Genomic DNA, 23,056 nt, shown 5'->3' on the forward strand with positions numbered 1-23,056 from the left:
CTAAAAATATTTGTTTTATTTGTTGTAGTTTTTCTTTCAATCAGTAGCAGTCTTTGATTTTCTTTTAAAACTTCAGATTTCAAAGGGAACTATTAACATCAAGTCCTTAATAGTAATTTTCTGTGTGATAATTTTCTAAGACCCTTATCTTTTTTTTAAGGAAATTACTGTATTTGAATGAAAGGGGAAAGTTTTTGTTCTTAAGTGCCCAGAAACTTTGTATTCTTTAGCATGGAAACAGAATTGCGTGTTGATTTAAAAATCATTTCAAGGAAAATCATTTTAGTTTGATGTAATAAAAATACAGAATACATTTACCCGATATATTTTCCCCCTTTTTTGTTTAATCATTCTGATTTTTAAATAAGAGATACTTTGTTGATAAAGATAGCTTCTGATTGGGTCGTCCATTGGATAGGCGTCCACATTATTTAACATACTTCTGAGTATAACCAAATTAAGGTTTCAGTAAAATTTAAATTTCTGGGCCCCCCCCCCCCATTTTTAAGTCCCCTTGCCACTCCCTTAGAGCCTTCACCTACCTCTCATTTTCTGTCTCCCACACTCTGAGTAATCATTGTGTGTCTTCTCTTTAAAACCTGGATTTGAATGAAAATGCATTGCGATTATATTCTGTGATGGGGAAGTTTTTGAAGATGCTAAGTTATTTGGGTTAGCCTACTTCTTAAATATCTGTGTTGATACTGTAAAGGTGTTTGTTCTCATTAGGCACAATGAAGCAAATCTTCCATATAATTACATTAGCGATACGTGACATTAAAGCCTAATTGGCTTATTTAAAATATCTAGCACATCAATTTCTTTTAGATTGTGAAAATTGAAAAGGTTATGAGTGCAGTTAAATATTCCTGGGTGAGAAATTTCAATTTTAGTACAATTTGTTGAGAATTAATTAGGACATTTGACTAGAAGAAAAAGAGTGTGGAATGCCAATAAGATAGTTATCTATTTATTTGATTATAGAAATGAAAATTTCTTCAGTAGTTTTGGAAACCCAGTGAGGTTTACCTAGTTTGGATTTACCAAATTCGAAATAAGCTGTACAGAATTAAGATAATGGTAAATACTTACATGTTTCAGTGTGTATTTGTTGTTTTTACACTCAGACTTTTATTTTGTAGGAAATTGATGAAGCCTGTAAGAGAATAAAACGTGAGGTTGATGATTTGGGCCCTGAAGTTGGTGACATTAAAATCATTCCATTATACTCTACACTTCCACCTCAGCAGCAACAACGCATTTTTGAGCCTCCGCCTCCAAAAAAGCAGAATGGAGCGATTGGAAGAAAGGTTAGCATAGAAATGTTCTCTGTAAACATTTCATTAATACAGAAAGCGTATTGAAGTATGAAAGTATGAGATATGAAAGTATATTGAATTATTAAGGACTAAGTGATGGGTGATAGTGATCTGGATTGCACACTACAAAATCTGTATTTCAAATGCAAATATTAAACCGTATATTTAGGTGGAATTTTGCGTAACTTTTGACTGTAAAGTAAGAGCATGTACTGTTTCCCATTCCCTCCTTATTAAATGGGAGTTTGATTAGGATGGCTAAAGAAAAGAGGGAGATGGCCTAGTGTTGTCTTTCTCTCCATTAGTAAGTGGATTTCTTTAGAGCTCGAATGTAGATTCTCTTAGTATAGATGTCTGCCTGGCATAGGAAGGGACCAAGGGTTTTCCAAACCTGTTTCTGGGCTCTTTGTTGGGATGGGAAGGGTATCTGAGTTCTAGTTTGAAACAGAACAGCTATCCTTTTATTTTTTTTAAGAGGTGGGTGTTCTAGTAGATTCTTTGAAAATAAAATTACATTGCTTGAAAAGGCTTGAAAAACACTAGTATAGTGGAGTCAGTCATTAGGTTAAATAGTAGCTGTATATGAAATTTGTGAAGATTCTTGATCTCTGGATTTAAAGTTTTCATTTTTTAAAAACAATTTTTTTTTAACATTTATTTTTGAGGTGGGGAGAGAGAGCGCATGGTAGTAGGGGAGGGGCAGAGAGAAAGGGAGACAGAATCTGAAGCAGACTCCAGGCTCTGAGCTGTCCACACAGAGTCTGACACGGGGCTCAAACCCATGAACTGCAGTGCAAGATCGTGACCTGAGCCGAAGTCGGATACTTAAGCAACTGAGCCACCCAAGCATCCCTTAAAGTTTTCCTTTTTTAAAGTAGGTATAATTTACCTTCATCACCTTGGGAGATTATTATCAAGGATTAAGCTTTGTGTATACAGGGTAGTACTATATCTAGAAGAAACTAGTCCTTCATGGTAGCTGCCATAAATTCCTTGAATATATTCACGTAGAAAAAAGTCTCAGTTGAAATATTACTTACTTATGATTTACTTATCAGATTTGGAATTTATTGCTCTCTTATTTCTATATTCAGGACTAACAGAGTCTCACAACTTTTTTCTGCTTTTTTTCAATCTTTTGCTAATGTTTATCATGATTATTGAAAAATTACACATTATCAAGGTACTTAAATATATCAGGGCTAATTATTTCTTTACATGGTTGTGTAAAAGTTAAATGAACCAGATACATTTTTCAAATTAAAGGAACTTACTGAGAGGATATATAACACCAGCTTAGTGGAGTGTAAATTAACAAGAGATTGATAAGGAAGAAATCAACCTTCTGAGTTTTTCAGATCAGCAAGAGTAGTGAATATGACTTAAAAAACTGTCTGATCAGAGCTTCATTATGTTGAACTTTTCCAGTTATTTTAGTCGTAGTGCTGTTTCTAGAACATGTTAAAATATTTTTCCCTGTTACTTTATGTGCATTCTGAACTTTGGGGAAAACTTGAAGTTTAAGTGATAGTTTTAGTATATAATTCTGAAGTTGATCTGTTGACTGAAAAATACTTGTGGAATTCTTAGCATAATTCTGTATCAGTGGTTGTATATAAAGTAGCTGTTTTCTTATATATTTCAATAGTAAAGAGGAGTAGCCTGCAGGCAGATGATTAAATTTTTCTTGAAATCATGTACACTTTCCATATCTGCATTTGTTTTAATTTGATGGGTTTTTTTTAACCACTGAGTAAAATTACGTATATAGCAAGATTTGCCAAATTTGTGTCTTTTCGTGTAGTTCTTTTTATTCCATTTTTAGGTTACTGTGAGAACTTAAAAGGGCCTGAGCTTACTGAAATATATTTCACATCTGAGCTCTTTTGCTCTGTTAATTATCAGTGTATTGGAAAGTTAAGTTCAGTCTGCTGCCAGTCCAGTAGATGATACGTTTGCTAGGATCTTCAGCTTAAGCTCGTGGAGTATAATTGAACTCTTGCTTTTTGTGTTCTTTTAAATCATAAGGATATTGAGGAGAGTTTTGTCTTCCTGAAAAGAATAACTCAGCAGTAGTTGGATGTATGTGTGGTGAAGGCCATAGATGATGAGGGGGCTACTGGCGTCCCCAGGGCTTGGGGAATCCCATCCTGGGCTTTTAATTCAGAGTCAAACCAAGGGCCATAGTGCTGCTTCATCATCCATTGATGGTGTTTCATTCAGCTAAGGCTACAGCACCTCTTGCTGGGAAATCATGTTCTCTTCTTGGCATGAGTCAGCTTCATCTTCCAGCCTGAGAAGAGCATTATCACAGCCCTCCTGGATGGACCCAGGAGAGGGAGGGAGGACTTCATTAGCGCTTGGTGTGTCATTGTCATGCGAAAAAAAGAGCTTTGAAGCCTGGCATGTTTAAGGAGAAGTAAACGTCTTTATGGAAGCCTAGTTACAGAGAAAGATTTCACTCCTCCAGTCCTGTTTTTGGTGCCAGGTGGAGGAAGGTAGGAGTGCCAGCTGAGACCCAGAGATAGCAGAAAAACACCCCGTCCAAGTGCCGTGACTGGCACGTAGGACGAACCGATGACCTAGCAGGTCGCAGGCGACCGTGACCCTTAGAGAGGTCAAAGGGATTAGTGGGACTTTGGGGGAAGGCGGAAGGGTATGACGGAAGATGCAGAGGTTCTGTGAAGGCAAGTGGCTGGGTACTGGAACAGGAAGAACTGGCATTCTGTTGCTGTTTTCCTGTTGCGCTATTTTAAACAAAAATGCCACAAGTTTGATAATGTCCTGTTCATATTATAAAATATAGGGCTAGAGGCCAAGGCTTGCTGCTTCTGTCATGAATTCATTATACTGCCAGTTACTAGAATGGAGCTTTCATTCATGAGTGTTAAACTGTCACTGATTGATATTCACAATTGATTTAAAAGTACAAAGGAACGTTTAGGGATTTATGTTCTGCTTCCAATTGTGTAAAACAAAATACAATTTGATTCTGTTTTTCGTTAAATTTGTTCTAATATAAGGATACTAGCTAGCATAAAGTAGAATGTAATAAGTTAGAACGTTTGGAACAAAGAGAATATTTAATACAGTTTTTAAAATTCCACCAAAATATTTAAGTATAATTCCATTATTATATTGGGGCACCTTTTGTAAGTAGTGCCTTGTTATCTTCCTGAATGTATTAACTTATGCAAAATAGAGTTTATAATATGATTGCAGTAAAAGAAACAAAACAGCTTTTTACTATTAAAGTTTTAAAATGTAGGCTCTATTAAAGGTAAAGTTTTATGGGCATTGGGGACTTTAACTAGCATTCCTTTTGCAAATAGTTACTGAGTTTTTTTACATGGACTTCTAACAGCACTACTGGTAAACAGCTTCAAAGTTTTAGTGATCAAGAAAGTTGAGAATGCATGTATTTATGTGAGGGTAGATCATGTTACCTGTTTTTGTTTATTTGTTTAATGTTTATTTTGGGGGGGGGAGTATGTGCAGGGGAGGGGCAGAGAGGGAAGGAGAGCGAGAATCCCAAGGAGGCTCTGCCAGCACAGAGCCCTACATGGTGCTCAGACCCATGAACCTTGAGATCATGACCTGGGCCTAAATCAGGAGTCAGACGCTCAACCAACTGAGCCACCCAGGCACCCCCATTTTACCTGTTTTGATCATGCTTGACATTTATTCACGTATTTGACTTTCAGCTCAAGCTACAGTAGTTTTATAGAAGCATTAAAATTTGCTCATCGATAAATTACTTGTATGCATCTTTTGACTAAGACTTACAATTGCTGTTTTATAGATTTGATGTTATTAAAATCCAGCAACTATTCTTTAATTTCACTTAGTTTTCATTAATTTTGTCCATACAAATAGCTGATTTTTCTGTAGCTTATCTTACAGTTTACTAATTAACATGGCTCAAAGCATACACTGCTCAATAAAAAAGAGAAATGGCCCTTGTGGAGATGGTTCTGTAGTTTTAAAGAGAGGCTTAATGATCCACTATCTGAAGATAACTTAGTGTGGTGCTGCTGGGACGTGTACAAATAAAGAAGTTAATGTCCTTACTGAAGTGGCGACCCCCGCAGAGTTCCCTGGGGACTAAAAATCCAGACTAGTTGAACCTAAGTGCATTATTGTGTCCAACTAGAATTCAAGTAGAGCAACTCAACGAACTCTGAGTTCTATTTTCAAGTGGAATTACTGAAATAAGTCAAAGTGGATTTCTTTGGAAGGCGTGTTATTGAGGGGGAAGAGGATACATCTAGATGAAAGTTTAATCTTAACACTTCACATAAAAACATAAAATTGGCAGTGACGTCAAACTTGTTTCCACAGAGTTTATTCTATATTTAGGGGCTATTTACCTGGAATAATTGCTTGACCAATGAGGTTTGAACACTTCTTAAGGTTCTTTGAGTGCGTATTGCCATGTTGCAGTCTAGAAAGCTTATCCCATTTATATATATTCCCATTGTTCATATGTAGGTCCCTTGATAAATTCAGGATCATTTTGTGTTCTGGCCAGTTCCTAATTAGATCATATGCCACTTAACATCTAGAACATACTTAGGCTTGCATTAGTCCACTGCTAAGGTTTCAAGGGAGCTGGGTAACTTTTATCATCTCCTTTGTTCTCAGGCGTTATGTATGTAGGTTTTCTTTTGGCTTAGCTAGTATGGCCTCTCCATCTCTAGTAGTAGAGTTATTATTAGAAGAAGCACCCTGAAAGTTGTACAGTTTGTTATGTGAGTTTTTTCCTCATTTTGTCCCCAAACCTACCTCCCATGGTTTCAGAACCCTGCCTTTTTTCTCATAGACACCTTAGTAATTATTAAATCAGTATGGTAGGCAAGTCCTGTTCAGATGTTTTTTAACCAGTTTTTCTTTGGGGAAAAAACTTGAAAGTCCTATTTCTCTGTGTGGTCTTTTTTAACATTACTTTGACTTTTGGGTAGCAGTAGACTATCGATAATGCCATGGGGTTTGCCACGATGGCCTAATCCTGTGATTCTTAAGCACTTGGGGAATCACAAATCCACACCTCCTTGTAAGTATGCTATGATTTGTAACATACACACCAAAAGGAGATGCATGCACATGAAATGAAATGATTTTATGGAGGAAAATTATTTTTAAGTAACTCTAAAGAATTGATGTCATCAAGAAATTTTTATCACACTAACTGTATTCTGTTGTAGAAGAAACCTGTGAAATGTAATTTTTTCATTTCCTCCATTGTTCTAAATATATATCCAGAACCGTAGTAATTTCACCCCAGAATTCCAGAAAACTCTAAGAAATCACAAGCATGTATCTGGTTCTGTAACAAGTTTATAAGGAGTTTTTACATTTTTTATGCAATTTTATTTGTTACAACTTTGTCTTATCTAGATTAATATGCAGGAGTAAAAAAAAAAAAAAAGGTAATTGAGGTTTGGGAGTGTTAAAAACCTTTCCACTAGAACTCATCTTTGCGGGTTTGCTCCCCAGCTCTGCCACCTGACTCCTAAATTCATTGCCCCTTCCACCACAGGACGCTGACTTTGTAGAAAAATACTAAACTCAGGATAGTTATTCAAATTCACCTGTCAACCTTATATGCTTTGCTTATCTTTGCTTCAGTTCTAGCGATTGAGCCATGTGCGGATCATCTAAATGTCTTGAAAAATATTTCAGTAACCTCAAACCTCCATGTTTCTTCTCCGTTTGCTAGTTAGCAGTCTTGGCAGCTGCCCAGTGAAAAGAAGGATTTTGGTTTTAGATACATGAATGATTCTAAAATATTACGCTGTTAGTGGCTCCCTAGTAGGTTTTAAGACCTCCATGAGGGCCTGGAGGTACGAGTCCTTTAATTTTTTAGTTGTGCTTATGGACATTTCTGCCCATATGCTCTAGTTTGAGCTGAGTCTTCTACTACTAGTGTTCTTCCCGGCTCTCTTGCGGCAGATCCCACCCTAGCCTCGAGAACTCTCCTAAGTGCCGTTTTCTCAGTAAGCTTCCTTTGTCTTCGCTGTGGAATTAAACCCTTTTTAAGCCCCACAGGGAATCTTTGGCGTCATTTACACTTTCTGTCCATGTCTAATCTTCCTTCACAAAATGTAAAAGCTGTAAGAGCAGGCTCTATATCTGATTCATCTTCTGTGTCAACTGCTTGCATATATAGCATCTTCCCTTAATGGCAGTTTTCTGTTCCTGAAAATCAAATGTTCTGGGAAAAAATACTAATGAGAATCCCATTTACTTACTGTTTAAGAAGAAAAATTGCGTGACATGTTACTCTCAAAGCCCAACCAGTTTCCTAAAATATATCTAAAATCCATCGTATATTTACATAAAAAAAACCTAGCTACCATATTAGTATGTAAATGATTTAAACATTATTCCCTGGCAATAAAAGGTTCAAATGATTCTTGACAGTGGGTATGCAGTGATATTTTGTTTGAGACTGTACTCTTTTTAAAAAAATATCTACAGTTGATTCTTAAGATTTGCCAGATCTTGGAGTATAACTTGAGATTTGACCCCCCACCCGCCCCCTAGCCTTCATGTGCCATTTTGTTTAAAATGTTGAGTTTTGGTGATACAAAGTTTCCTTATAAATATTGTCAGAAAATATTGAAATATTGAAAGAAAATACTGAAATGTTGTAGAGTTTGGATAATAACCAAATAGTGTTCTGTAAGGGAGACATTTCTGTAAGGTAAGCTTGAGTTATTTCGTTATTTTTCTTTTGATGCTATGCTTAGGTTTAAGAAATCAAAACCTAATGTGATTGAATGATAACCTGAAGTAATAGCTTTTGTTGAGAAAGAAATTTGCTGTAATGGACTAAATGAAATTTTGAATTGAGATCTTAAATGTTAATATGTCTTGATATTGCATTGGCTGTTAAGGATGAAACCTTATTTTTAGTTTATTTACTGGATTGAAATTCATTGTTCAGTAGAAGTTCGTGGCTATTTTTTTTTTAAGTTTATTTATTTTGAGAGAGAGAGAACGAGAGTGAGCGCGCACACGCGAGTGCAGGGAAGGGGCAGAGAGAGAATACCAAACAGGCTCTGCACTGTCAGCAAGGAGCCTGATGCAGGGCTGGAACTCAGGAACCATGAGATCATGATCTGAGTTGAAATCAAGCGTCAGACGCTTAATTGGCTGAGCCACCCAGGCACCCTGTTATAGCTATTTTTACTGTCATTTGAATTTTACCTGATTTGTAATACAATTTATGTACTATTTATTTCTTAACAGGTAGTTGTGTCAACTAACATCGCAGAAACATCTTTGACAATAGATGGTGTGGTATTTGTGATCGATCCTGGATTTGCAAAACAGAAGGTACATATGTTGGTACTTTAGTTGTATACTTTATTAAATTAGTGTTAGCTTCACAGTACTTACTATCTACTCATGTAATGACTGGAATTTACTTTTTAGAATTTTCTGTTGTGTTTTGTTTTCAAACGTCAGTGGTGATGAGCTCTTTCTGTTCTAGCTGGCTCTCATTTAGTAAGCCCAGGCATGATGTTTAGTCCTAGGCTGCTTTTCTGTTTCCTGTAAGATTGCTTTGGCCTTTTTGTTTTTGTGTAGTAATAAGGGAACAGGATTGTCATCCCTGTAGATCAGTCACTTCCCCTTTGAAATTAGGGTTTCTGTTATTGCCAGGCATAGTATCTGAAAAGGTGTTAATTTCTAGTTTACAGTACTGAATACCAAGCACTTTGGCCAAATGGAGTGACTACTCAGTAAATAGTGTGTATGTTCTATTCACAGATCTTTGATTATATTTGATTACATTTTGTAGGTATAATTGGGAGAATTTGTTACATGTAGTGTTTGTGTCTCTGATGGAAATTTTTCTTTTTAAATTGGCAGTATGTAACTGATTTCTTGTGGATTAGATTCAAAATATATTTCTTGAACTTTCACTGTGAACATCGGGTGTTGAAATTGACAGGTTCTTTTCAGGCAAAAGCTTTCAGCGCTGTTTGTCCACTCTATTAAAGCAAGATAAAACTGGTAGAACTGAAATTATTTTATTTATTAATTTTTTTAACTTATTTTTGAGAGGCAGAGACAGAGCACGAGTGGGGGAGGGGCAGAGAGACAGAGAGAGAGAGAGAGAGAGAGAGAGAGAGAGAGAGACAGACAGACAGACATAGAATATGAAGCAGGCTCCAGCCTCTGAGCTGTCAGCACAGACCCTGACTTGGGGCTTGAACTCACGAACTGTGAGAGCATGACCTGAGCTGAAGTCGGATGCTTAACCGACTGAGCTACCCAGGTGCCTGAACTGAAATTATTTTAAATTCGGAAGAAAAAGATGATGTAATCTCTGTGTAGAAGAGCCTTTTCATCTTAGCTTGAGTCTTCAGAATGATAGAGTCAGAATATCTGAAAGAAAGTTAAGGCACAGGATGACTCATTCTCGGTTTCCATTTCAGTGTGATTTACAGCCTTCATTAATACTACTTTGTTTATTGTGGGTTTAGCTGTGGACTTTGTATACTTTATGTTAGATTACGGTTTTGTGTTTAACTGAAGAAAAAATTCTGAACGTTATTTCCATTCCAATAGGTGTACAATCCTCGTATCAGAGTTGAGTCCCTTTTGGTGACAGCCATTAGTAAAGCTTCAGCTCAACAGAGGGCTGGTCGAGCTGGGCGTACCAGACCTGGGAAATGCTTCAGACTTTATACCGAGAAAGCTTACAAAACAGAAATGCAGGTAAGGGGGTTTGCTGTATACTTACTACGTGTTTGGAAGGTTAAGTTGAACTTGGTACCAGAAGAAAATTGTTTTATTTACCTCATTCTGCCTTTTGGCACCCTTACCTCCTTACTTTTTCCCTGAGAGAGATTTATGGTGTAATCTACCAGTATAGCTCTCTGTTAACAGTTCTAAGTTGAAGTGAACAGCAGCAGAAACACTTTGAACCTTATAAAGCTAGTTTCACAGAATCTGATCCCTTTCGGGTATGTTCCACATGTATTTTTCTCCTGTGATCAGTGGTTTAGAAGTAATGCCAAAGTAAATAGCCAAAGAGGCAGAGAACAGATATGTTTTGTTTTCTGGAGCAAGAGGATTAAGGCATGTTTAACAGAATAAACATTTTTGTTTTTTGCTAGGATAACACCTATCCTGAGATTTTGCGTTCTAATTTAGGATCAGTAGTGTTACAGTTGAAGAAGCTTGGTATTGATGATTTGGTGCATTTTGACTTTATGGATCCACCAGGTATGAATCCTCAAAGCGTATTTTAGCAAATGTTGTAACCAGAATTCACTAGCTCTGCATTGTATTCTTTACCCACATGCACACACGCACATAACACCCCCTTTTTTTCTTCTGTGTGCATCCAGAGAAGTCTTGTATATTAGGATTAAAACTAAGGAAGTGATAATTATATGAGAAAATTTTTCTTAATTTTTTTCTTTCCTTGGAGTAACTAAATTATTCTCGGAGTTATTGATTGCATAGGAAAATGAGAACTTTCCTTATTTTTTTTATTTGAGAGGAAGAGCGAGCATGCGTGTGTGTGTGTGTGTGGCATGGGTCAGGGAGAGGGGCAGAGTGAGAGAGAGAGAAAGAGAAAGAATCCCAAGTAGGCTTTTTGCTCAGCACGGGGACTGATGCAGGGCTTGATCCCACAACCCTGTGATCACGGCCTGAGCCAAATCAATAGTCGGATGCTGAGCTGATTGAGCCACCCAGGCACTTCTGTTTCTAATTTTATTTTTGTGAACAATTATTTAATTTACTTAGGAAGATGACAGTTTTATCTCCTGTGCAGGGAAATTTTGCAAGTTTATATGATTCATAGTTTGCTAGATCTCTGTAACTGAATTTGATGACAGGTTGAGTTTTGAGTTTGGTCCACTGTAGAATGAAAAATGAGATTGCTTGTAATAGTTTGTACTTTATCACATTTTTGCTTATTAAGGCAGTTTGTTTAATAGATTGCCTTTTCCCCCAGCTCCTGAAACTCTGATGAGAGCCCTAGAACTTTTGAATTACCTGGCTGCTTTAAATGATGATGGAGATCTGACCGAATTGGGATCCATGATGGCAGAGTTTCCTCTAGACCCACAGCTCGCTAAAATGGTTATTGCAAGTTGTGACTACAACTGTTCTAATGAGGTCCTATCTATTACTGCTATGTTGTCAGGTAATAGAGGGAAAGGAACTAAACAAAGCCCAGCTCTTCACAGTTTGGGTGGACTTCACATTTGGTTTTGTTTTTTAATATTTAGCATGATAGCGGATTTTATAGATGGTTTTGAGGAACTCCTTTTGTTTCCTAAATATCTTGTAAATAGCTTTATAAAGACATAATATTTACAGAAGTAAAGTAATTCGTTGTGCACAAAATATAGTAAAAACATTGGCTCTCTTGAGTGCAGTAAAATTGAGGTAAGGGAAGAGTACGTCTGAACACAGTTGTAACTGACTTCTTTGATAGGTCCATCAGTTTTGCGGTTTATTACTGAAAGTACAAGAAGAACCTGTTCTAGTACTTGGCACTGTTAAGTGAGCCTGAGACAAACCCAGACAACTGTCCTTAAATTGAGCTTTTCTAGTGGCAGTCAAACAAAACATGAATTTTAAACTTAGTATCAAGTAAATAGAAGTAGTAATGTGTAATTTTAGGCTTATAATCTAATCTGATAATTCTTTTGAAGTGGCAGAAAGCACTTGATAAAAGAAATATACCTAAAAGATAAAATGGCTAATTTTGGAAATTAGAGCATTAAGCTGAACAAATCATGCTGTTTTTAGTAGCAGTAAAACATAATCCACGAATGAACTACAACTTGGAAATTAGATTTTCCAAAAAGAAGAAATACGGCTCATTACTGTTCACTGATTCTCACAGCTAAAAATAGAAGACATCTTACGTTTTTACTGATGGTCAAAGTATTCTATACTACTAGTTCCAGTACTGGGGAGAATGACTTCCAGTTTCAGAGTGGTTTATTAGTCTTAATTACAAACTTAATGCCTCAAATGATTCAAAATCTTACATGGAATTAAAGGATAAGTTTAAAAGATTTCTAAATATAGCAATTTTGGCTTAGTTTAGATGTATGGTATGTTTTAATGGTGTGACTTTTTTTATTTAAGAACTAGCTAAAATGTTTTTTTGCAGAGTTATGACTGATCAGACTCAGAGCAGATGGGCAGGGCAGTATCGAATCATTTTAATAAAATTGTAGTCTCACTTGCGGAGGTGGTGGTAGGTTGTTGTCTGCCTTTCTTACATGTTTTTGTTAGATGCTCCCAGTTGTACTTCCACAGGATTTTAGTTTGTAGAGAAAGTGTGGGGCAAGAGTTAACAGACTGTTTGTGTATTTATTTGTTATCTGCTCGCTTTTTATTCTTCCAGTTTCTCTATCAGGCATTCTATATAATTACCATCGAGTGAGTCTAGATTATTAGGCTTTTAAAAAAACTGGTCATTGTGACACAGTTGAAATCTTCCAACTGTACCTTTTACTTGTAATAAGGAGCTCTGCAAAACGTAGGGGTTTATTAGCATATCAAGAAAATGGACATTTATGTGTAGCAGTTATTAAGCATGACGCTTTGGGGGGGACAATGTTAAAGGGTGAGGAAGAAGTCATGGAACAAAAACAGTTTGCCCAGCTTATAATGCTTTGATTTTCATTTAAATAGTTTTTGAAGTTTTCAGGTCCTGATGTAAATAATGCAAATCAAGGGCCTTATAGGGTGCTTATTCCCACTGTTAATTCTGGGAGCTAGTTCTCGTTAACTTTCACATCTTTGAGAGGTTTCTGTACTTTTACGCATTACCTTGCTTCAGTTACATTAAGCAAGACATTTAATTATTACTTATTGTGATCATGTGTCATTGTCTCTCTTGGCTTCTTTGGTATCTTTTTAAAGGGGAAACTGTATGGGAAAGTAAATTGATACTGTATTTGATCTTGTTGTTGGTTATTCCCATTATCTTCTATCTGGACTGATCATTTATACTTTTTTATATTGACACGGTTTTAAGAGCTTTAAAAAAATGTGTTGACAAAAGTCCCAAGCTGTTAAGTATTTTTATTTTCATATTGCTTTTATGACTATGGAATTGCTAAAGTGAATTAAGGAAAGTTGTATTTTAAAAATGTAGTGCACGCTTTGTAACAACTTAAAAATTTATGTGAAATAACATCAAGGCTCTAAACAAATACTGTAGTTACATATTTTGATGACCCTTGAAATAATGACTGTTTCAGACTAATTGTCAACTTTTTAAATACTGGATTTTGCTTTTTATATTGAGGTTTTGATTCAAATAACAGGTTTTTTTTTTTTTTTAAACTTGGGACGTCATTCTCTAATCTTTTTATTAAAATGCTGGAAAACTAGGCTGAATCTCCCCAGCCTTTTTGAATTTTCTTAATTCAAAGGCGGTTTAACCTTCCACCACTACTGCTATCCTCAAAACCCAAGATTTCATGATATTTTTTATGTTTACATATGCTTCTGCTCACCGGTGCTAATAGTGATACCCACCAGTTGGTAACAGCCACAGTACTAGGGAAAAAATTACAGTAGAAACATGCCAATAGATCGGTTAGAAAGTTATTTTTAGCCCTGCAGTGGGCAAATAGAGCTTCGTAACTTCCCTAGCCACTCAGTGGATTCGACGGATGGCCTTTTGAAAAATTACATTTAGCTTAAAGGCTATTGACACCATAATTCTGGTTATTGGTAGAGCTATCGGCACTGGTTTTTGAACTAAGTTGAGCTTTCTATCTCTAGTATCTTGATGGCCTTCAGAATAGCTGTTTTGATGCCTACTTTTAGATCTAGTTAAAATAATCAGGTACTCTGTAGCTTTGAAACCCTCTTGTCTTACAGATGTGGTTAGGTGTTGATGTACCAAATCAAGGTAGTAAACAGTCCAAGATGCAGTTGGAGGCCATCCTGCCCTGCCCTATGCTCTGTGAACTGACCTAGCTAGGCCTTGTTCCTCTATCTGTGAATGCGTGACTCATCGATATGGGCGTTTGTGTTGGGCCCATACCAACCTTGTTTAGTCCCACAGTGTTTTGTTCGCCCCACGGAGGCCAAGAAAGCCGCAGATGAAGCCAAGATGAGATTTGCCCACATAGATGGAGATCATCTGACACTGCTGAACGTCTACCACGCTTTTAAACAAAGTAAGTGTAAATTAGATTGAAGGCACTCTTTTGTCTAAATGTCACTTGCAGCGCGTAAGATGTTTCTTCATCTCACTTTCATTTATTATCCGTGACAACTTTACATTAGAAACCCAGAGGTACTTTAGGAAAAACTCCTGACTAGCATTTAAAATAGAAATTGTCTATCTTTTTCAAAGTTGTTTGCACTTGTAATCAGGGGAAAAGCACCGATTATAGAAAGCTGGAAAATACAGGACAGTAAAAACAAAATATCAGTATAAAATTTACTAACAGACATTTTATATACTTTCTTTTACTGTTTATTTTCATACCGATTGTATTTTTGTAATTTTGTATTATTTATAGAATCTTTACTGCTTAATAATTTTACTAATAAATAGCTCTTAAATAAATATAAAACCGACAAAACAGAAGACTGGGCTGCAGATGTGAATGATCATTCTCAGTCAGGTACAAGTGGTCTATAAGCGGGGGGAAAGTCAACTTTACTTGCAGTTCAAGAAGAGCCATTATTATTGAGAGGTACCATTTTCTCACCTATAAAATTGGTTACAGAAAGGAGGTTATAGAAAAATAGCTCTCAGGTGTGTAGGAGTGGGTTTAGTGGAACAGTCCTTCACTGGAGGTGGGAATAGAAGTTGACGTTGTCTTTCTGAAAAGCAGATTTTATGTTATCAAGAACCTTAACAAGTTCATACCGTTTGACCCAGAAATAATCTATGCAGTTACCTTTCAGTATCCTGTGGACACAGATAATAGTTAATGACTTCACCTCAGAATTATTTATGATAGTAAAAAAAAGGGGGGGACTACCTAAATTGCCCACGAGTAGAAAGATACTTCAGTGATTTATGCTATAGCCACATGGTAAAGTGTTGTTCTAACTTTAAATCATGTTTTCAGAGAGTATTTAGTGACGTGAAAAACATTTTCCAGTTGTTTGAAAACAAGGAAATGCGGTAATCAAGTTACTGCCTGATACTGTTGTCGGAATCGACCATTTATAAAAATTAGAAAGTTAAAGAAAAAAAATGCAGAAAAAATTGAAACAGGTTGTGAAAATGTTTGCTATTTGTGTATCAGTTTACCTGTTGGGTGACACGCAATCAAAGAATGGTAGCTTTACATCATCACCCTTTACCAAAACTGGGGTTCACGATCACTGTTAAGTCTGTGTTTTCTGCTGTTAAGAAAATGGTTCCCTAATTTATAGCCTTGATAAATTTTTCACCTCTGGTTTTCTTTGCAACTCATTGTTATCTCATAAAAATCTCTGTATACGCCTAAAATAGTGTGTTGGTTTTGGCACATCTCCTTTGGGGTGGGGGTGAATTTATTTATGTCAGAGTCTAAAAGTGCTGGAGAGCCCGTGAGTGGAGCAAAGAGCAGAGCTGCCAAAGTCCTGCACGTCTGTGCAGGTAGGAGTTGACTAGAATTGATAAATAATCTGTTTAAAAAAGGAAAAAAAAAAAAAAAAGATGAAGGCCAGTATACAGTTTACTTCAGAACATTTATCCCTCTCGTGCAAAGTATTGATAATGCATCATGTTTAAAGATTTTATTCCGGGGGTAGGTCAGTCCAAGAAATACTCTGTATTCCTTTGTGTGTCGAAGTGTACCGGGGTGGTTGATGCTGGGCGACCACCAGACACATAACCTGTGGACGGACGATGAGAAGAGGTGGAGGGGGGAGGGCCTTGGAAAGGAAGGCTCCTTGTCCCGTCAGAAGGAGCAGATTCATATCCATCTTGCCTCTCAAAATCCTTTGGTATCATTAAGATACTGTTTTAAGTGGGATTTAAAAGATGTCTAAAGGAGCAGCACGGGTTTTTACCGTATGGTCTCACAAGACATTTGAATGTTCTTTTAAATTAGGAGATTGTGTTATTTTGTTCTTTAAGTTTTGATAATTGGCACAGCAGTCAGCGTATTTGGATTTCATAATTTGCTCTGAAAATAAAGTTTAGGGCGCCTGGGTGGCTCAGTTGGTTAAGCGTCCGACTTCAGCTCAGGTCATGATCTCGTGGTTCGTGAGTTCGAGTCCCACATCGGGCTCTGTGCTGACAGCTCAGAGCCTGGAGCCTCCTTTGGATTCTGTCACTCTCTCCCTCTGTCTCTGACCCTTCCCTACTCTCTCTCTCTCTCTTTCTCTCTCTCTCTCTCTCTCTCTCTCTCTCTCTCTCTCTCTCTAAAAAATAAATATTAAAAAAAATTAAAGTTTGGATTGATAATAGAACTATGCATTTGGATTTTAAATATGAATGTAATAATTCAGAAGTTTAATACTTCAAATGATAAAGTTACTAAATAATGCTTATCTTTACATGTTGGCAGTTGGGGGCTTTCTATGAAAATATTGTACAGTAGGTATCTATAAAAGTTTTATCCTACCTTTTTTTTTTCTTTTTTTTTTTTAATTTTCCATTTCGAGAGAGAGTGAGCACTTGTGGGGGAGGGGCAGAGAGAGAGAATCCCAAGCAGGCTTTGGAGGGTCAACACAGAGCCCAACATGTGGGTGGAACTCAAGAACCATGACATCATGACCTGAGTAGAAATCAAGAGTGGAACCCTTAACTGACTGAGCCACTCAGGCTACCTGCCCCCCCGCCCTCCCCCTCAGTACGATTAGTGGAGGGAGTATCATGAGTGAGACTGGTAGCATCCACTTAACTACATACTTGATGCTTGTCTACTACATGCTTCTCACTGCCATAGGGATGGTAAGCTGTTGGGTGGTTTTAGACCTTTTGTGGTATATGCTGGTCTTAATAAATAAGGTCAAAGGCAACAGAATGACTGAACACTTGGTAAGTGTCTCCAAAGGATTCAGCCTTTAATTACTGACCTATTTTCAAATAAGGAGAGCCATTAAAAAAATAGTGTCAGACTTTGAGATCTCCTTATAATACTTGGACATTTCATATCCATTTGTTGAGTTTGGAATATTTTCACTAATTTTTAAGTGATGCTATGTTTTAATTAAAACAAGTATGTTTGAAAAATAGCAACTGTGTTTCAGGTATTAGTCAAGAGGAACCCTTTCATTACAGACAATGGTTGATGATACAGTGCAGCTAAAATTCATCTTAATACTGTTGAAATAGAAACAAGGGGATTTAAGTTAATTTGCAACACCTTGATTTCTGTATGTGTATATATGATTTCACTCTGAAATGATTGGATTTTAGATCTTAAAAGTAGCTTACTGGATTGGTAAGAAATTTGTAACTAGCATTATTTTAAGAATATGTTTCCATTTGTAGGTTTTATTTATCAAATTATTTCTCACAAATTTAGAAAATACAGATAGTATTTGTTTATTGACAACTTGAATTGCCATTTTGTTACCCTTTAGGGTATGAATTCTGAAATTTAGAACTCCAGAAAGCTACACTCGTGGTCAGAGTCTGCACATCAACTTCCCTTTTCAAAAGGCCCCCTTTTTTATTGTCTCAGTTTGGACATTACCATTGCTTTTCAGCTCAGTACATTACAGCAGCATAAGCAAGAATACCTCTAAAGCATACTTTCTTTGTCTTCTCTCTGGAAGATATTTGGTGCTTTATTTAAATGTCAGTAAGTTCAGATGGATACTGCTGCTCATTCTAGATGGGTGAATTAATGGTCTTGAACACATCAGTTCTTCAATTGAAAGATCGTTTACTACCCCACCTACCCACCCACCCTTTCTGAATTGTGACTGCATTTTGTAATGGGCAAACATTTATTAATATATTGGTTGTTTTTTGAAAAGCAATTAAGAAAATATTGTATAATTGGTAGAATCCTAGAACTAAGGGGAAAAGAAAGTGCCAAAGATTAATGTACATTACAGAAACGGTAGGAAGGATCAACAGTTTTGATTTTTAAGGAACACCCCCCCCCCCCCCCCCCCCATTTCACAGTAACCCTCTTAGGTTTATTTATCAAAAGGCCTCTGAAGTAAATAATGAAGTTTTCCATTGTGACTCTCTGGGACATAAAAATGTCACTGTATAATATTTTCTATTATGCTGCAGTTTGAGCTCTTTGATTAGATGAGAAGACAGTGGATTGGTTGGAAGCTTGTCAAGGAGTCATCAGTGGAGGGATACCCTTTGATAATAAATAAATACATGGATTGAAATTATTTGAAGTGTTCAGCTTTATTACTACTAATTAATAAGCCTTGTTTATTAAACATGAGTGGGGATTCCAGACGTCCTTATAAACTATATCACTTGTATTTTAATTTTTTTTTACTTCTATAGTACAGCTCTTTATTTGATTGTAAGTTTTTATTTTAATTCCAGTTAGTTGACGTTGTTACATTAGTTCAGGTGTATAATGTAGTGAATAACTCCAACACACCCGTACATCATCCTGTGCTCATCACTATTCATAGGGATACACGCACCCCTATGTTTATAGCAACGTTACTTGACAGTAGCCAAGATACGGAAGCAGCCCAAGTGTCTGTCAGTTGATAAATGGATGAAGAAGAGGTGGTATATATACACAGCGGAATATTACTCGACCTGAAAAATGAATGAAATCTGTCGTCTGCAACAACATGGACAGAGCTAGAGAGTATAATGCTAAGGGAAAGAAGTTGGAGAAAGACAAAACCATTAATGCTTTCTTTCACTCATGCAACTGAAGAAACAAAACAAGCAAAGGAGAAAAAATAAGGGAGGGGCAGATCAAGAAACAGACTCAATTAATTGAACAAATTGATGATTACCAGAGGGGAGGTGAGGGGGAATGAGTTAACAAGTAGGTGGTGGGGATTAAGGAGTGCATTTATCACTCGAACTTTAGATCTTGTTTGGCCAGCACCAAGAGGCACATGGGTTGCAGTGAAACTTCGAAACACTTCAGGTTTCACAGTAGTCACTTGAGTTCACTTTTACAACTTCTAAATTGTTTTTGGTAATCTTAATCTAAGGCTGTCTTTTCTCTGAAAATGAGAAAGACCTGGATGGCATTTTATCAAATTCCCTCAACTCAGTCTGTTAGACTGTATTAGAAACAACCAGGTGGATGTTCGTGGATAAAATAACTTCATTAAAAATAGTGAATTCAAAATCCGTTTATTCAAAGTCACAAAATCCGCTAGCCAGAAACCTTAGTGCTGTTTCTGATTTTGTACTTCACTACAGATTTTGGGGAAAGTTGATAAAATTTTGATTTGTTTTTACCGCTGATGTGGGTAATTTTCCTTTTTGGATTACTTAGTTTACACTTAATAATGATTTGCCTTTTTAATTAGATAATATACCTATTTGGATGATTCATGTCCGCTTTCTTTCCCCCTCCCTCCAACTTTGTAGATCATGAATCGGTTCAGTGGTGTTATGACAACTTCATTAACTACAGGTCCCTGATGTCAGCAGATAATGTACGCCAGCAGCTGTCGAGAATTATGGACAGATTTAATTTGCCTCGTCGAAGTACTGACTTTACAAGCAGGGACTATTATATCAATATACGAAAAGCTTTGGTTACTGGGTATTTTATGCAGGTATGTGGATAATGCACGCATACATAATTAAATGTTTACATAATATTGTTTGCTTTAACAGCCCTTTGAATCTCCTTAAACACAAGGTAAAGAATGCCTCTGATTATTGATTTTAAATGTTACGTCCAGATTCTCGAATCAACTGATAATGCTAAGAAATTTTATGTGTCTAATGAGTAACAGATTAATTTGCTAAACAGCAAAGTCAGTAATCCAGTTACATAGAAATCAATTTGGAGTTAACTTTTTAATTACCCGTCTTTTTTTTTTTAAATACCAAATGAGGTGTTAGCCATTTTCAGGTGGGATTAACGATTTCTTCAATGTAAGTTTCAATTCTTGGCTTTTGATAAACATATTGAAAAGTTTCTGTGACTAGATCTTAACTGGGGATGTATAAACAATGCTAAAGTGAGGCATTTGTCTGTGTGCATCCAGAAGTACAGTTCACTTTCCTCTCTGTAGAAACTAAAGACTGTAAAAGTCAAATTACTCAGCTGTATTTGATTCACAATGCTGTGGAATGATTATTGGTATTTACAACTGAGACACGGGTGCTGGGAAAAGACAAAAATGTTATTTTAAGTGATAAGATGAAAAGTAATTTAAAACGTTTCATTTAGTGTGAAGTGTGATATATATAGTGGGGACTCTACTAACTGAAGCACAGCTTGTCAGGTAAACATAGCAGACATTTATTTTAAGGGATTTAAAACAAATTATGTTTAAAAAAAACCTCTGTGGTTGCAAAATTGAAAACAAATCAATCCATTACTTGGGATTGGATTGATTTTAATTATGTCTTCTATCTCCTGGTTGTTTTCTCGTTCTCTCTTTTGGCTGTGTCTATTAAGCAAGATGTGGCCTGCCTTAAGGCCAGATGAGCTGAATAAACAGAACGGACCCAAATGCGCAAAGTCAAAATAAGAATTGATTGGTGCATAGTCTGTAATTGAAATCATAGTGACAGTAAGAACTTTTATTGTGACGTCTTCCAAGATTGCGTGCTTATTAGAGTTAGGAAAATAATAGAGCTAGGTATGAAAATTCATTCTTCAGACTCTTTATTCTTCATATTTAATAGGTACTAGGATACAGTGACTTCTTTTTGACATATTCTTAGATTTGCTTCTAATTCAGAAAAGATTGGCAAAGCCATATTCAAGCATAATGGGTTTCTAATTCTCTCAGGATTAAACTTTGTTAGAAACAGGGCATACAATATAGTACCTGGCACCTAGCAGGTGCTTAGTAAATATTTAGTGACGGAAATGGAGTTCATTTTCTGTTATTTATTCAAAGTTACTCATGTCAATTATTCACACACATTCTTCATATTACTGTAGGTCTAGAATTTTAAGGGGTGTATCGTCTTCTGTTTCACTGTTTGTTAATTAGTTATTACATAAGTGCCACCAATCAATATGTTTGATCATAGAAGTACAGGAAGGAATTACGTGCACCTTCCCCCCTCCATTCTTTTTCTTTTCCTTCTCTTCCCTTCTCTTCTCTTCTCTTCTCTTCTCTTCTCTTCTCTTCTCTTCTCTTCTCTTCTCTTCTCTTCTCTTCTCTTCTCTCCTCTCCTCTCCTCCCCTCCCCTCCCCTCCCCTCCCCTCCCCTCCCCTCCCCTCCCCGTAGACTACCTTTTGCTTTTCACTCCTTTTTGCTTTCTTTGTCTCTTAATTGTGAATCTTCTAGTAATTGTTCATCTAATACATAGTTGTTACCTGGCACTAAAGAACCCTTTCTAGTCCTTCTAAAGCAGGAAGGACCAGGTAGTATATATATGAGGCTCTGTGGGCCCATGAGGTCACTGTTCACCTGCTCAGCTCTGTCTGCCCTTGCAGTGCAAAAGCAGCCATGGGCAAAATGAGTGTCCTTGGGTTCCAACCAGACTGTACTTATGGACCCTGAAATTCAAATTACATAATTTTTACTTGTAATACAAGTACATAATTTACATAATGCAAATTACATAATTTTTACTTTTTAATTTTACATATCTCTTTACCCCACCCCCAATTATTTAAAGATGTATGAACCATTTTTGGCCAATAGGCCTTACAGATGCAGGCGGTGAGTTGGATTTGGCCTGCAGTAGTTTGCTGTTCCCTGCTTTTATCAGGCAGTGATAAAATAACTGTAGCCATTGAATTAAAAGCAAAAGATGAGGCCTGCTTGTTCCTAATCCTATAGGTAGCTTTTCACATGTTTGTTTTGTAACTGGCACATCAGAAGCATTGTATTAACTTACTGGGTTTTGGTTTCAGGTGGCACATTTAGAACGAACAGGGCATTACTTAACTGTGAAGGATAACCAGGTGGTTCAGTTGCATCCCTCTACTGTTCTTGACCACAAGCCTGAATGGGTGCTTTACAATGAGTTTGTTCTTACAACAAAGAATTACATCCGGACGTGTACAGATATCAAGCCAGAATGGTAAGCGACACCCTTTGTCCTAACAGAGTTTGTTAGTATTTTGCTCAGAATGCAGTCTGACTTCGTTGGCAGCAGTCTTGTCCTGCCTTTGATTCCGAGGAACTTGATGGTCTCATCAGCTCAGGATGTGTGCTCCATGTTTAGGTATGGGGCTTTCACCGAATGGTATGGTTGATCTCTCTCTCGTGATTTTGCTTTCCTAAGATGACAGAGGGATTGTTGGTATGGGTGTGGGCAGGATTTGCAGCCAAATACAAAATTACAGCTGACTAGCATCAAGGGTCTTTGGAGTCCTTCTCTTGCTGTTGTGATCGACTCAAGTCTCCTGGTACTGTCCTAGATATCAGTCAGTCTTTGTATTTTCTCTGTTCCATTATCATTAGCTCTGAATTATTGATGATTTATATGTTGATACTTTGGAAAGAGTTAAGCAAGCCTAAAAACCACACATCTCGTTGTATCTTAGCATATTTGATTTGCAATTTGTTATTGGAACTGATTGCCATCATTTTTTAAAGTTTTTTTTTTTTTTAATGTTTATTTATTTTTGAGAGACAGACAGACAGAGTGCAAGCAGGGGAGGAGCAGAGAGAGGGGGAGACAGAATCCA

General features: G+C 36.7%; 1 protein-coding gene across 1 annotated transcript in view; it reads left to right on the top strand.

Annotated features, from left to right (window-relative positions):
- DHX15 (DEAH-box helicase 15) overlaps window positions 1–23,056 on the top strand; it is a 61,628-nt gene that overhangs the window by 37,143 nt on the left and 1,429 nt on the right. The window contains exons 6-13 of the mRNA XM_003985486.5: window positions 1,143–1,310; window positions 8,574–8,660; window positions 9,900–10,049; window positions 10,451–10,559; window positions 11,299–11,490; window positions 14,378–14,500; window positions 19,816–20,006; window positions 22,277–22,446. Of these exons, the coding sequence (XP_003985535.1) occupies window positions 1,143–1,310; window positions 8,574–8,660; window positions 9,900–10,049; window positions 10,451–10,559; window positions 11,299–11,490; window positions 14,378–14,500; window positions 19,816–20,006; window positions 22,277–22,446 (1,190 nt within the window). The remainder of the gene's footprint in view (window positions 1–1,142; window positions 1,311–8,573; window positions 8,661–9,899; window positions 10,050–10,450; window positions 10,560–11,298; window positions 11,491–14,377; window positions 14,501–19,815; window positions 20,007–22,276; window positions 22,447–23,056) is intronic.

Source organism: Felis catus, chromosome B1 (assembly GCF_018350175.1).
Source record: "Felis catus isolate Fca126 chromosome B1, F.catus_Fca126_mat1.0, whole genome shotgun sequence".
NCBI lineage: Eukaryota > Metazoa > Chordata > Mammalia > Carnivora > Felidae > Felis > Felis catus.